The sequence below is a fragment of the Lotus japonicus genome, chromosome 5 (assembly GCF_012489685.1).
Source record: "Lotus japonicus ecotype B-129 chromosome 5, LjGifu_v1.2".
NCBI lineage: Eukaryota > Viridiplantae > Streptophyta > Magnoliopsida > Fabales > Fabaceae > Lotus > Lotus japonicus.
In genome coordinates, this window is record NC_080045.1 from 57,363,528 (window position 1) to 57,378,339 (window position 14,812).

At 42.0% G+C, this 14,812-nt stretch overlaps 3 protein-coding genes across 4 annotated transcripts; all 3 read right to left on the minus strand.

Moving 5' to 3' along the window:
- Positions 1-4,211: 4,211 nt before the first annotated feature.
- On the minus strand, positions 4,212-5,837 carry LOC130718907 (elongation factor 1-alpha-like). The gene has a single exon (XM_057569553.1). The coding sequence runs from the start codon at positions 5,808-5,810 to the stop codon at positions 4,467-4,469; it is 1,344 nt and encodes a 447-aa protein (XP_057425536.1). The 5' UTR covers positions 5,811-5,837; the 3' UTR covers positions 4,212-4,466.
- A 1,407-nt stretch (positions 5,838-7,244) lies between these two features.
- Positions 7,245-8,969, minus strand: LOC130718908 (F-box/kelch-repeat protein At3g23880-like). The gene has a single exon (XM_057569554.1). The coding sequence runs from the start codon at positions 8,865-8,867 to the stop codon at positions 7,611-7,613; it is 1,257 nt and encodes a 418-aa protein (XP_057425537.1). The 5' UTR covers positions 8,868-8,969; the 3' UTR covers positions 7,245-7,610.
- Positions 8,970-9,839: 870 nt separating this feature from the next.
- On the minus strand, positions 9,840-14,778 carry LOC130718906 (uncharacterized). 2 transcript variants are annotated; one of them, XM_057569551.1, is made up of 5 exons: positions 14,623-14,778; positions 13,654-13,813; positions 11,761-12,832; positions 10,365-10,522; positions 9,840-10,246 (listed from the first exon to the last, which is right to left on the minus strand). In XM_057569551.1, exons 2-5 carry the CDS (start codon positions 13,785-13,787, stop codon positions 10,138-10,140), a joined length of 1,473 nt encoding a protein of 490 aa, XP_057425534.1. In that variant the 5' UTR covers positions 13,788-13,813; positions 14,623-14,778; the 3' UTR covers positions 9,840-10,137. The 2 variants fall into 2 exon arrangements, with proteins under 2 accessions (XP_057425534.1, XP_057425535.1); XM_057569552.1 differs by lacking the exon at positions 14,623-14,778 and adding an exon at positions 14,288-14,565.
- Between the last annotated feature and the right edge of the window lie 34 nt (positions 14,779-14,812).

Consider the following 14,812-nt stretch of genomic DNA (forward strand, 5'->3'; position numbering starts at 1 on the left):
AGTTGTTCTACAACCCCCAGAACTGTACGCAGCGCATTTCAAAACAAAAACAAGAAAGAAGTGGTTTGTTTTTTCTAAGTCGCTCTGCGAAAACGGTTTGATGTCTACGAGCGCCTGTCTGCCTTCACGAACGTCTAGTAACTCCCCCGCCCTAAACCGTAACTGAAACACTCTCTTCTCCAACCAAAGCCGCCATCCAGATTCAGAAGCGGAAAGAGTTTACTGAAGAGGCTTTCATCTACGGCCTCCCTAATTTATGCTATCTTCGTTTCATTAGGGAAGTCGCCGGGGTCAGCTGGGGGAAGCTCCGGAGGGAAATATAGTACTATCATTAAAGCTGGGTGACATATTACCGTTGACCTCAGACCAGATTTCCTCTTCCCGATCCCCCGAAAAAAAGGAGATGCTCCTGTAGGTAGGAGCTACTTAACTTTCTTCGGCGCTCCCTTCGAACTGATATCCAAAGATTCCCTGTTTATTACAGGTTCTGGTGACATGAATAGGATGAGCCGGAACATGGATAACGTAGTGGTTCGAGCCGGTCGAGAGTACAAGATTACTGACCGAAGACTCTTCCATTGAGATGGGCCGAAGCCCTGCTAGCGAAGGAATGCATCCAACAGTGTTCTGTCTCATTGGTCCTCTCATGCCAGAATTGGCTCATAAATAAACTTTGTTCTCCCGGAAATCACTTTCATTATAATACATGACTTATGTGACTTCGATCTGATACCTCTCGATTCAGAGAGGAAATGCGCATTTGTATCATTTTGACTCTCCCCATCTCGAATTCTACAAATTTGATATGGGACTGGTTGTGAAGGGAAGCTTTGTGGGAGAAAGGAGGAAAAGGTCAGGCTAGTCAAGGCTTTACTCAAACATATGGGATAGATTACGAGGAAGCCTTTGCCCCGGTAGCCAAGATGAAGTCTGTTCGTCTCCTGCTCTCTATTGCTGCGAATCGAGATTGGCCTCTGTTCCAATTAGATGTTAAAAATGCCTTCCTGAACGGGGACCTACAGGAATAAGTTTACATGAGTCCTCCACCCGGTTGTGGTTGGGGGGGGAGAACAAGAGAGGTCAACTGGGGTGGAAGCCAAACGACGGGGCCGAGAATCTGTGATCGATCCGAAGAACCACTGCCAGATACGATTCTGCTCCCCCTTCGTACTACCAATGCGATTCTTGCCCGGCTTTCTTTCGGCTTAAGTAAGAAGGCTGCGGTGAGAATGAGGATCACTTCGGAACTCTAGGAAAATGGGCGTTTTAGGGCGGGATCTAAAAGTTCTCCAACGTGTTGCGGAGCCTTCGGCCGTGAGAGGGTCTTTTGGCTTCCTCAGGGCCGTGTGAAGCTTAGCTTGCTTTAGCAGCCACGTGATGATTCAAGATTCGTGGTAGGCGTAGGAGCTGGGCGAAGCGGTAGCGAAGCTCAGGTGGTGATGCAAGTGCGCGATGAGCGTAGTAGCCCCCTCGGGCATGCTCTTTGTACAACCAAGCGAAGAGCGGGGGAGGGCCGGAATGGAATATCGTATGTAGTGTAGAATCGGATCTGAAGCTCTTTACTAGGATTGGAACAAGCGAGGAACGAGTGACCACAAGCTCAGCTTAAGCGCTCGACATGCAGTTAGCTTAAAACATGTTCATCATGTGGCCGAGCGAAGCGCACCTGCGTGAAGCAGCCTAGCATCACTTTAGATAGGAGCAGAATGGATGACTTACAACTGAAAGTAAGTTCTTCGGATCGATATATCGTACGACGTAATGGAGATCTTGGTCTAGGTCCGGTGGTTCGCAGAATTCGGGACCTAACGATGTTCGATTCGTCACATGAACGGGAGCGGACGATTCCCTCGTCTCTCCCTTTTTCGGGGAATGGCTGCAATCACAAGCAAGTGATTGAATGAGTGGGGGGCTCCGAAAGCACATGCGGGATAAGCAGGTCTTTCAGGAGACGGTCTAAGGGTCCGGTCTAGAAAGAAAAGAGAACTCTCAACAAGCTGGAACTAATCAAGATCAATAGGAAGAGGAGTTAGCTAGAAATTCATTTTTTGACAAAGTTCATGCCACGACGATCTATATGGAAGGGCAGTTTTGTTGATGCATTCCTGTTGAAGTTGAAAAAGAGACAAATACTCATGTTTCAGCTCCCGGATCTGCTTGGATTATCGTATAATAAGAGGAGCCATCTTAGGAAATGACTGAACTTAAAAGACAGATGCCACCGCTGCGAGGGAGTCACTTGTCTGATCTTGCGGTGCACTCACCCCCGTTACGAGAATGAAATGACGCCCCAGCTCGACTCGAGACCAAGACTCCTTCCTTACAACTCGCACCAATAGCGGCCTTATTAGGTCAGGGGCGGCCGGAGATTGATTGAAAAGGCAGCCGCCCCTCCCCCCTAGCCGCCTACCTACTCGTGCTCGTAGCCCGATCGGAGGTTAAGAGTGTGGTCCGGCGGAAAAAGAGAAGTCGTCCGTATCAAGTGATACGTTAATTGCTCAGTAGTGCTTCACCACTACCGTAGCTGGCGGAAATAACTTAATGGTAGAGCATAGCCTTGCCAAGGCTGAGGTTGAGGGTTCAAGTCCCTCCTTCCGCTCTTGGCTTCGTCGTTTAGTGGTAACGAGTAGAGTAGGCATCGCCTCTCGATCCAATCCGTCTTTCCCTGGCCTCCCCGACACACTCTTGATACTAAAGAAACCTCCCGCCATAGAATAGAGAAGAAAGAGATCTAAAGTCTGGGTCCCCTCGATCAACCTTCTCGTCGAACCTGAACAGCAGGTCGAGAGAGATGAACCCGCACCACATTTGATAACCTTCGAACCGAAACCCCCAACTAGAGATGGAATTCCAGAACCTAAACAACTCAATGGAGAGCTCCGTGACCGGTTCAATTCGACGGGAAGGTCCACCAATAAATAATGGAAAGGCCATTCCCCTCCCTATCCGTTTCTTGATCCTTCATTCCACGAATTCGTTGTTACTGATTCATTCAAGGACTGAAAGCTTTTCGTTTTATGAAAAGGCATAGACTCCCCACTTCTTTGTCTTATTAGCGCAGGTCTTCGTCAATGATGAAAGCCGCTGAACTTCAGACTCGAGTTGAGAAAGAGGGCTAGGCCGACGGATAGGAGGGCTTTCAGGGACTGGGGAAGACGGGTGGATTATAGAGCTAGGGGCAGATCAGAGGTTTGTCCATTGGGATTGGGCATGGACGAGCCTCGACTGGGCCAGCATTGATGAAAAAAAAACTTATCCCATCGCATCATTAACCGGTGTAGGATTAAAGATCAGGTCCAGGATTCGAGTCAAATCGACCTTCCCTCTCATCTCAGGGTGAGGCAAGGTAGCTTGCTCAAATGTTCGTTGTTCAATATCTCGGCTGCTCAAGAAGTTGGACTAGCAGCTCCTCCGACCCGGAGTGGATTCTAGGGGAAGGGCAGAGCCTCACCTTGCTGTAAGTAGGAAGGTCTTCGTTGCTGGGACGGGTTCAAACTGGACTGAAGGGAGGAGGAATGAAAGACTCCGATCTTACTGGGGATTCATCACTGGCTAGGGCTTTCGAATCAAAGCATGGGCATCTGCAACTAAGAGGGAACAGTAGATCGTCGATTGAAGAGCCAGGTCAGTAAACTTCTATTGGGACTTCTATTGATTATTGATTCGACGGGACGGGACTCCTAGCTAACGTAGGAGACATCTCTATTTTTTCCCGGAGGAATCCCTTAGAATTATCACTGCTTCGGCTAATGATTCTAACAAAAATCGATTTTTGAGGTATGAAATGCCACTCGAACCCAGAGCTAGCTGGTTCTCCCCGAAATGCGTTGAGGCGCAGCAGTTGACCGGACATCTAGGGGTAAAGCACTGTTTCGGTGCCATCTTGAGTGCTTGTCTGCCAAAATGCAATAAAATGTTACAAGGAAATTTCTCCTCCAATAGCTAGCTAAAAGCAGTCAGCAACTATCATTTCTAATAATTATTTTTAGATCCATGATTCTTTATCTTTCCAGATGCAAACCAGTTGATGCACTAATTGAGGATCAATTGTTCATAAATATACATACTCATAATTGGCAACAATACCTTATTAATAATCAATCTCATCCTGCAAAATTAGACTGCTTAATATTCAGAAAGAAAAAGGGAAGGAGGTATCACTTTGATCTAGTTTGAACACTACATCGAAGATAAAATAAGGTGTTTCAAAGTCTTAGAAATGCATAACTTTGTTACTTATAAACCACTAATCTTAAAGATCTCAAGAGAACCTTTATCGAAGTCTCTAGACTGATCTTTTAGATACATTTATTTATTTTACATGTAAAGAAAAGCAAAAAAACAGAACGGAAATAGCTTTGCCACCGTCGATCTAGAACCCAGTTCTGGGAACAAAAGTTGCGAGATGACGGAGCAGACTTAAACCATTTATTGTATTCATTAGGATAGACCTCTTGCAGTATGATTCACTTCTTCTTCTGGGCAGCCTTGGTGACCTTGGCTCCAGTAGGATCCTTCTTCTCCACGCTCTTGATGACTCCCACAGCCACGGTTTGACGCATGTCCCTGACAGCAAAACGACCAAGTGGAGGATACTCGGAGAAAGTTTCAACCACCATGGGCTTGGTAGGAATCATCTTAACCAAACCAGAATCACCATTCTTCAAGAATTTGGGGTCCTTCTCAAGCTCCTTTCCGGATCGTCTATCAATCTTGGTCAGAAGTTGCGCAAACTTGACCGCAATGTGGGAGGTGTGGCAATCAAGAACAGGGGCATAGCCATTGCCAATCTGGCCAGGGTGGTTCATGATGATAACCTGGGAGGTGAAGTTAGCAGCCTCCTTGGCAGGATCATCCTTGGAGTTTGAAGCAACAAACCCACGCTTGAGATCCTTGACTGCAACATTCTTAACATTGAATCCCACATTGTCACCGGGAAGGGCCTCTTGGAGAGCTTCATGGTGCATCTCCACAGACTTAACTTCAGTTGTGAGCCCAGTTGGGGCAAAAGTCACCACCATTCCAGGTTTAATGGAACCCGTCTCAACTCGCCCCACGGGCACAGTTCCAATTCCTCCAATCATGTAGACATCCTGAAGGGGTAATCGGAGGGGCTTGTCTGATGGCCTCTTTGGCTCATTGATCTGGTCAAGAGCCTCAAGAAGGGTTGGACCTTTGTACCAGTCAAGGCTTGTAGACCTCTCAATCATATTGTCTCCCTCAAAACCGGAGATAGGAACAAAAGGAATCTTGTCTGGGTTGTACCCAACCTTCTTTAAGTAGGAAGAGACTTCCTTCACGATTTCATCGTACCTAGCCTTCGAGTACTTGGGAGTGGTGGCGTCCATCTTGTTACAGCAGCAAATCATCTGCCTCACACCAAGAGTGAAAGCAAGGAGAGCATGCTCACGAGTCTGTCCATCCTTGGAGATACCAGCTTCGAAACCGCCAGTAGTGGAATCAATGATAAGGACAGCACAATCAGCTTGGGATGTTCCAGTAATCATGTTCTTGATGAAATCCCTGTGTCCAGGGGCATCAATGACTGTGCAGTAGTACTTGGTCGTCTCGAACTTCCACAGTGCAATATCAATGGTGATTCCTCTTTCACGCTCAGCCTTGAGCTTGTCAAGCACCCAAGCGTACTTGAATGACCTCTTGTTCATCTCAGCAGCTTCTTTCTCAAACCTCTCGATTACACGCTTGTCAATACCTCCAAGCTTGTAGATCAAGTGGCCGGTGGTCGTCGACTTGCCAGAGTCGACATGGCCAATCACCACAATGTTAATGTGAAACTTTTCCTTACCCATCTCTCTGCCTGAGTCTTAAAACAAAAAAGATATATATATATATATATATATATATATATATATATATATATATATATCTGATTGAGAGAGAATGAGTGTGGAGAAGAGTTCGTAGTAGGAGTTATTTTATAATATGACATATTTTCAAGAATTCAACTCCAACGGTATGACATTTTCGAAGAGGTTCACTTCATACTAGTCTCTGCCTTGGAGTGCAAGAATTCAACATGACAGTTTCAAAGAAGCTGGTTCATACTAGTCTCTGCCTTGGAGTCCAAGAATTTAGCTCCAATAATTAATCTTCTTCCAACAATTAATAAATATTCAAATATTGCCAATAAATATCCTCCTAGTCCTAGTTTCCGTTGTTTCCACCTGAAGTTCAATACATCTAATTCCAAGTGCAAATCAAGAAATTCCAACCTTATTTATGTATGTAACATTCCTCGGGTTCAGTCTAGAGTTTACACTACAAGACAGTCATTTTAGCATTAAAGATTCGGAGATGAGGAAGAAGGTGATAGATTAGGTGAAAGAGAGTGGGTAACGAGTTGAGAGAAATTATTGATTTCAAAATATTAATTAAAATGAAATTACATGAATAAATTAATCACGAACAAAGAGATGGTGTTTTTGTCATAACAAAAAAGAGGTTGAATGCTACTCCTTCACAAAATCTAGTCGGAGTATCATAGCAAATCCCACACACACACATGAGCATCCTAATATATGATCCATCCTAAGTATACCTCCTCTTCAATAAGATACCAAACCACTTGATTTCTTTAGTAAAACTAAGCTCTTACGCTGAAAGCCATTATGGTGCCCAAAGACACCATGCGTCCTCCCCATCAAATTGGTTAGCTTACTTAAGACCAGCCTCATGGTTGCATAAACAAATCCATACTTACCTAAAGAACCCTCCATCTCACTTAATAAACACACAAGTACATACATACATGTCTGTTCCACATTCCAAGGTTTCAAAATTTCAAGCTTGAAACAGAGATGAGCGACTTTCATTTTACTAGTGGTCTGGGAAGACAATCTATAAATATCTCCTGAAAATTGTGCTTTGATTGCAATCAGATTGAGTCATCTGTTATCAGGATACCTATTTCCTTAACCTCCCAGAAGTTTGATTTATATTAGAAATGAAAATCTTAACAAGAGACCAGGCAGATAAAAACTAGAAATAGGATAACAATGTTTCAGTAGAGAATATCATATTACTCGGGACAACAAACTTCCAACAGAATCTGGTTAAAGCTTTCTGTCAGACTATGGAAGCAAAAACTACGATCATAAGCAGGGTGCACAGAATGATGTATTCTTTTAGGGAACATCTCAAAAATACAGGAAGAAGTTTTGGCGCCACACAAGCTCTAATAATTAATAATTTGTTACAGAAGTTCTTACTAGAAACTTGAAGCAGACAGAATACAGCTATTGTATTAGCAAGAAAACTAGTTGGTATTTGGAATTCAAAACATAAACAACATCATAAGCAAGAAACAGAGACAAAGACTTCAATTACACTACATATACGCATACCATCCATTTGTTTATGCACTCAAACAACCTAAGGAGAGGTATGCCTCCCATTCAGAAAGCAACCAGGTGAAGTAAATTGTACCATTGTACAATAAATATACAACAGAAAGGTCCTGCTCACAATTGAGATACAACATTTAGTACTTAATGAGTACCTTTAGGGCACTAGCATTTGCCTAAAACAAATTGAGCATCCAATTGAGCTATTGTGAACATATTTCAGGATAGGTCACAGTTACCTCTGCTTCAATAAGAGACCAAACCGCGTGCTTTGTCTAGCAAAACCAAGCTCTCAGCATAGTAACCAGAATAAAGATACCATGTGAACTCCTCTCCTCCAATTTGACAGTCTGTAATTTCATTCCTTTCAAGATTTACCGAATACAGACATCCACTCCCCGCCTCATCCATGAGCACCAATACTTCTCCACCATTCCTCACGCACAAAGGCGTCAGCGGAGCTGTCATGCCGGTCACAAGTATCCCAAAAGAGGTTAGTTCCATATCAAAACCCACCAAATTGAAACTAAAAACCTTATTCCAAGACCCCACAACACCATACTCCTTCATGACCCAGATATCACAAGAGCACTGCATGACACCATCCACATGGTACACAGTGAGAGCTTTCCCATCGCCGCCTCCAATAACCGTAACATTAGGCATATCGGAGCTGGCACAAGCGAATGTCTCCGGCAGCATAACCTCACCAAACACATCATCCTCAAAATTGTAGGACAACACAAAATAGTACCATCCATCATCACCACCCACCCTCATGCATCTTCTCGCGCCCCAGTGAACCTTCCCATCAACGAAACCATGCGGAGAATAATAGCTACCAAGACAACACAGAGTACTAACAGGAGCAGCAACAACACGGTTCCTATTCCAAAACCCAGAAGCCAGAGAGTAAACTTCAACCTCAGGCGAAGAAACACCGTACCTTTCGTCATCATGCATGCAAGCGATTCTGATAACCTTGTAGTCATTGTTCCGGGAATCGAAACCGAAGGCGACAGAGGCGGAGTGAAGAGAAGGGTAGTCGGAGGGTTCGGGGAGTGTGATATGGAGACGAAGAGAGGGGTTGCAGATGATGAGATCACGGCAGTTTTCGGTGGAGGTGATGCAGACGAGGCCGTGACAGATTCCGACGACGGAGAATTCACGGTTGAAGGAGGAGGGGAGGCGGAGGGAGGAGGATTCGGAGAGAAAAGGGTCGTCGCGGCGGAGGGAGTAGTGGATGAAATTGGGAATAGCACGCTCGTCGCAGAGCTGGAGGAGGAGGGAGGAGGGTGAGTGGTTGCGGTGGAGGGAGATGAAGGAGGTGGAGGTGATGAGGGATCGCCATGATTTGCAGACGGAGGTGCATTTCACTAGGGTTTTGGGTGGGAGTCTGTGAAGAATTTCCGCCCAGATCTCTTGAGGGAGGTGATTTGACATGGATGGAATTTTGGGTTGGTTTTTTGATGATGAACAAGAATGCTTGAACAAGAACTCCATGTTGAAGAATGAAACCCTAGGAAAAGGGTTGTCAACAAGGATTAGATGAAGAAGAGCATGATGATTGTTTCGAGAGACTTCGCAACCGATCGGTTTTAGATCGATCCGGACGCGCTTTCCGACAAACGAAATTACCTTTTTAACCTCAAGCCCCACAATCTGTGTGGGCCAAAGTTAGGGGACGTTCTGAGAGGTCGTGCAACCGATTAACTCCTGGGCCGACCGAGCTGCGCTATTCCTGATCAAGTATCAAAGTCGATCATCCTTCACCAACCGCACCCGAGCACGGCCCGACCAAACCGAGTTGGTCATCTGTGGATGCAAGATTCTTATCACCTCACCCATCTAATCACTCATGGTCTAGTCCTCATTAACGAGAAACCCTTGGTCGTTGGATCTATGCAGACAACTGGTGGCACAGAGAGATCCGACGTTTCAGGCGTGCTCAAAGTATATGCACTCATGACACCCCCTGGTATATAAGGCTCTCACTCAAGAGGAGTCAAGTACACTATCTATCCTTCTTAACTTAAAGATTTTCCTAAATGGCTCAGTCACTAACTTATGCATCAGTGTGCCTTTGTAAGGACCAGTGCCTTTGTAAGGACCCCTCTCAGGCTCACATGCGGCGCTCAGACTGCTAGTTCATCATCGACACCCTCACCATACAAGCTTACCCTCCTTCTCAATCATGGTTCCACTGCTTCCTCTTCAATCAACACATCCCTGAGTGATTAAACTGGCTTACTCCGATCAACAACCTTACCATCTTGCTGCACCGTCACTCTCCTCTCAAAGGGGGATGGAGTTTCACTCAAACAAATTGGATGTCCATCTAAATTACTTTAGAGGGACAAATATGATTTAGCTGATAAGACATTTTTTCAAGTTCTTATTGATCCATGAACACATGTTGATACTTATCGATCGTTCACCAACGCACTTTTCATAACAGTAACGAGAATCCAATACTTGAACTCGAACGCAATTTCAATTGTATTTCCAAATATACTTGCACCATGTAAGCTAATATCTCGGATCATGGATTCTATAGAAGCTAAACAAACCGAGGTTAGCATTTCATGTGCTTACCAAAGACAGCTCAAATGGTTACTTATGCCATACAACCAGCTCAACTATTGAAACAAGATCATTGGAATTAAAAAAAAAAAAACAGAACACATCAACCTCGCTAAAATTATTCTTTATCAGGTCTAGGACATCATCTCCCCAATGGAAGGGAAGAGAAAAGAAAACAAATACTAAATCTTCACTGCGACCAAAATTTCAAAAACGCACTGACAAAAGCTTCCAAAATAGCTACAAGAGGGTTGGGGTCTCGTTTTGGAGAGTTCTTAGGTGTTCCATCCCATGATTCTCTGCAGTGAAAACAACAAAGGAAAATTTAACTGTTACAAAAGAACAACCCGACTACATTAACCGCCATAAATTTCAAATAAGTATGATATTCAAGATCAAATCAATTTATATTCTTACAGATTGATCCTGTCTACAGTTGTGTTGCTTCTTCTCTGGGAACTGCGAAGATCAACTCCATGTTTATCAGTTTTATGCAGGACTTCCTCTGAAGGTTTTGGTCCCTCAGTGTGAGTCTGGCCAAGGTTCTTGGCTTGAAAGCCATTTGGAGTGCTTATCTGTCAAAATGCATTCAAATGTTACAAGGAACTTTCTCCTCAAATAATTAGAAGTAGTCAGCAACTATTGTTTCTAATAAATTGTTAATTATTTATAGATCCATGATTCTTGATCTTTCGAGCACAAAGAGTAAGGGCAAAACTATTAATACCACTCCTAGCCTAACGCCACCTTCCCGTTTCCAAAAACTATCCTTCAGTGTTTTACATGCCGCAAACTAAATTGTGGTATGTATACTTTATGCTATATACCGCAATTTAATATTCGGTTTGGAAAATTTAAACTTATGCTCCTCATTTTGTAAATGCTGAGTTAGAAAATAATACATACCCCATTTTCATGTTTGTGGTATGTATTACTAGCGGTACATGACAGACGATTTACATTCAGCAATTTAAATGCGGTATCTAGTTTTTACATTCAGCAATTTAAAACGCTGTACACATTATTTACATACAACAAGTTAAAAGGTGGTATGTAGTTTTTCCATTCTGCAAACAAAAATGCAGGGTAAAAAATACATTCTGCATTTTAAGAATGCATGAAGAACCATAACAGTCAACCAGAGCAAAAAATCAGAGCACAAAATTGAGGCATGTAATGGGATCCAAAATGAAATGGAAATAAACAAAGTAAAGGGAAAAAGGGGAAGAAGGAAGAATCTTTTATGATAATGTTTTTTGTTGGAAGATCTTGGGTGCCCTTGATGTCTTTGTTGATGAAGAAGATGGTGAATGTCAATGTGAGAGAATGTGCGGGGATGGTGGGATGTGTGGGATGTGAGGGCATGGTAGAGTTTTGAAGTTGGGGATATTTTTAATTTTTCAAAAACGGGGGATGATGAGAGTATGTGTGAGGATGGTGGGCATAGTTTTTCCCAAAGAGTAATTATACATTGACATCAACTTTCTCTTCTATCTCATTTCCACTCACTTTTCCTTTCTTTTCTATATCTCTTTTTTTTTCCTATCACATCACTAATTATCTCTCCCTTCTCTCTCTTCTATTTCTTTATCTCTCTAAGGTGGAGTTTGAATTTAAGCGTGAATGGATCTTTATTGAAACACAAAATTGGCACATTCCAAGTAACATCCAAATTTCTGCCTGTAAACGCGATAATTTAACCCGAAACATATAAACTACCTAAGAAACACATGCCAACAAGTGAAAATTACTGAAGACCGGAGTGAAGTGATCGTGACAACTAAAAAAAACAAAAAGAATGATAAAAGCTTACCTTGGCTCCATCTTTCATCTTGCTTTGGGTAGTGGTCTCAAAGGTGTTTTGAAGAGATACTCTAACTTGAGGGTCAGTGGAATCTTCAAATTCATGACTTAAATGTTCATTAGGCGTCGAATGGTTTGTGTTTTCTTCTAATGTATCTCCCAGAGTTTTCTCCTTATCATGCTCAGTGTTAGAGACTTGCTTTAATTTTTCATTTCCAAGGGCATCCTCAAATTTATCATCCAATAACACAGAATCCTTTGCAGGCTCTATCCCATTTAATTCAGACTTCTCCCCACCTTGTTCTGGTTCCAACATTTTCCTATCCCTTGACTCTTCAAAGCCTTCTATTCCATCGGTAGTCCGAGCAACAGACCTTAATGGAAATGTCTCTACATCCAGTGTTGCAGGAACTGCCAACTCTTGTTCAACACTCTGTTTGGACGCCATAGGCTCACTTACCTGTATCTCAGGAACATTAGCTTCGTCAGATTCTTGGTTTATTATACCTACCTTGCTGCCATTTATGGCATGCCCTTTGTCAGCAATATTGTGCTCAGTCCCAGTATGATACCCATCAGAAACAACTGTAGCTTCTACAGATTTTTTGCTTGTCACGTCAACCTGGCTATGATTTATGGTACGTCCTACGTCATCCATAGAATGCTCAGAATACCCATCAGAAACAACAGTAGCTTCAATGGGCTCCTTGTCTGTCACATTTACATGGCCAACATTTATCATATGACCTTTGCCAACCACCTGATGCTCAGCTTCAGTATAATGCCCATCCGAAACAGAAAGCATTTTTCCATCTATATCATTAACTTTGCTAAGCTCAGGATGATTTTCATTAGAGGATGCCTCCAGAAAAGGTTGAGGATCTCTTGCAATTGAACCCAATGGATTCTGTTCGAAAAATTGATCAATGCTTTGCTCGTCTAAAGTGAACTTAGCAGGGCCCAACACTCTATTTTCTTGAATTACATCTCGTACAATCTCCCGCACTGTGTAGAAAGAGCCACCAACTTCTTTATGTGTAAGATTAAGGGATGGGAAGTTTCCATTGTTTTCCTCTTGGTGCCTGGAAACAAGTATCTAGACAGTAAATAAATAAATTAAAAAGATCATTTAAAAAACAGGTCTCCAAAGTTTGACTTAAATTACAACTGAGAACAAAAACGGAATCAGAAATAGTTCAAGTATTCAAATGTAGCGGCACTAATCAAACACAAAATATCAACAAAAAGAGCATTGTTACTTCTCGCATCACATTTGCACTATTAAGAGATAGGTAAATATGCCTCAAATAATGAGTCAAGTTCAAACTTTGAACCAATGAAATGTTCCATTGTTTCGAATATATTCTTAAATTGCAGTAGATTTACTTGCAGGTTCAAACTTGTAAACTAAGGATACACCAAAGTATGGCTAACCTTGGAAAAATAAACAGCAAGAAAACATGAAAATAACCAACCATAAAACATACTTCAAAAGGTCAAACATAACAAATGTCTCTAACATGTTGCCCTTAGTTTTAACAAAATGAGTTAAACTCTCTTCTAGTTCATATATACACATTAATCATAACTGGCAAGTGGTAACAAGGTCACAGACAACAACAAATAAATTGTTAATAATCAATCTCATCTTGCAAAATTAGACTGCTGAATATTCAGAAAAAAAAAGAAGAAGGAAAGGAGGTATCATGTATAATATATTCATGAATTGAGAACGAAGAAAATAAGAAAGGACAGTGTGGATTAAATAAGTAAATTTAATAATCTGAAAAAAAGAAGCAGGAACAATGGTCAGAGCACATTTTGAAATTTAATTTTTAAATGCATCTAAGGATAATATAATTATAATACTGGATAAAAAGAAACTAGTATGCAATGCAATTACTTCTTTATAAAGGATTCCACCATTGCCTTTCTTTCCTCCTTTGAACGTCGAATCCTAGTCTTTCTTCCTTCAGATTCATTATGTTTGGCAAGGGCAAATGAGTGGCGCCAGCCACCCTTTACAGAATGCATCATGTTTGCACAACTTTTAGAATATAAACCTGCACGTGGAATAGCCCAACCAGAACTATTACAAAACACCCAATTTTTACATCACTTGATAATAGCTTAGAAATGTCATCACTAGCGAAAATCAATTGCACTGGAACGTAACATCTCAAGAAACATTTCAATATCACAAAAATAATTCCTCAATTGCCAGCAGACAATAGAGCGTAACAAGTTACAACAGACAATATCGGAAGGGAAACAAATCATTTCATAGTTCATACCAAACAGCAGCTTAGCTGAGAAGTGCGAACGAAATATAATTATCCATAGCAGCATCGAATTCGACAATAAGAAAGAAAAATATACAACAGCTTCCATTTTTGTGTACATTGCAGCATGTAGCAACTTTCTAAATTTGAGCTAAACCCCAACAAGTGATACTACAGTAGAAGTCAATCTTATCTATACTAGTCTATGAATGCATCAAGAGCTAAAAATAAAACAATTAACAATAATTGACTAACATGTCTAAATGTGCTAATCAATGAACCGAGATTTGTAACGGTAGCACCGCGCAGACGGAAACAAAAAAGAGTTAGCGCGTGTTTGGAAATAAGCTTATTTGAGTGGCTGGGTGGCAAAATTGATTCTGACAAAAAATAAGCTAGGGCCAGTTCAAATTCCACAGGTCCATAGTATGTTCAGCAGAAAATGATGTGAATTAGGTTTGTAATTGTAACCCCAAAATGAAAATGTGAGGTTTGGTGTTAGAAACAAAAGAGAAGACAGTGAAGAAAGAATAAAATTGGGAAATGAAGAGAAGGAAAGTAAAATTGAGAGAAAAAGGGAAGGGACTTACCAGGAAGTGGGTGAGTATGGAGTGTGAAGGGAAAACCCAAAACCCTCACTCGTAAGTCATCAATCAACGTTGAAATGAAAGTGAAGGGATACGAGTGTACGACGATACGAATAAGATAGCGATTGGTCCAAAGTCCAAACAGGGGCGCGGGAGACACTATTGTTTTATTGGGAAATTACACTCGATTTAT

What these genes read in the sequence shown, in the direction of transcription:
- LOC130718908 (XM_057569554.1), bottom strand. Translation starts at nt 8,867, where the DNA reads ATGGAGTTCTTGTTCAAGCATTCTTGTTCATCATCAAAAAACCAACCC.
- LOC130718907 (XM_057569553.1), bottom strand. Translation starts at nt 5,810, where the DNA reads ATGGGTAAGGAAAAGTTTCACATTAACATTGTGGTGATTGGCCATGTC.
- LOC130718906 (XM_057569551.1), bottom strand. Translation starts at nt 13,787, where the DNA reads ATGATGCATTCTGTAAAGGGTGGCTGGCGCCACTCATTTGCCCTTGCC. An exon ending in GTGGAATCCTTTATAAAGAA is followed by an intron (nt 12,833 to 13,653) that starts GTAATTGCATTG and finishes ACTTGTTTCCAG; the next exon opens with GCACCAAGAGGAAAACAATG. An exon ending in AGATGAAAGATGGAGCCAAG is followed by an intron (nt 10,523 to 11,760) that starts GTAAGCTTTTAT and finishes GCATTTTGACAG; the next exon opens with ATAAGCACTCCAAATGGCTT.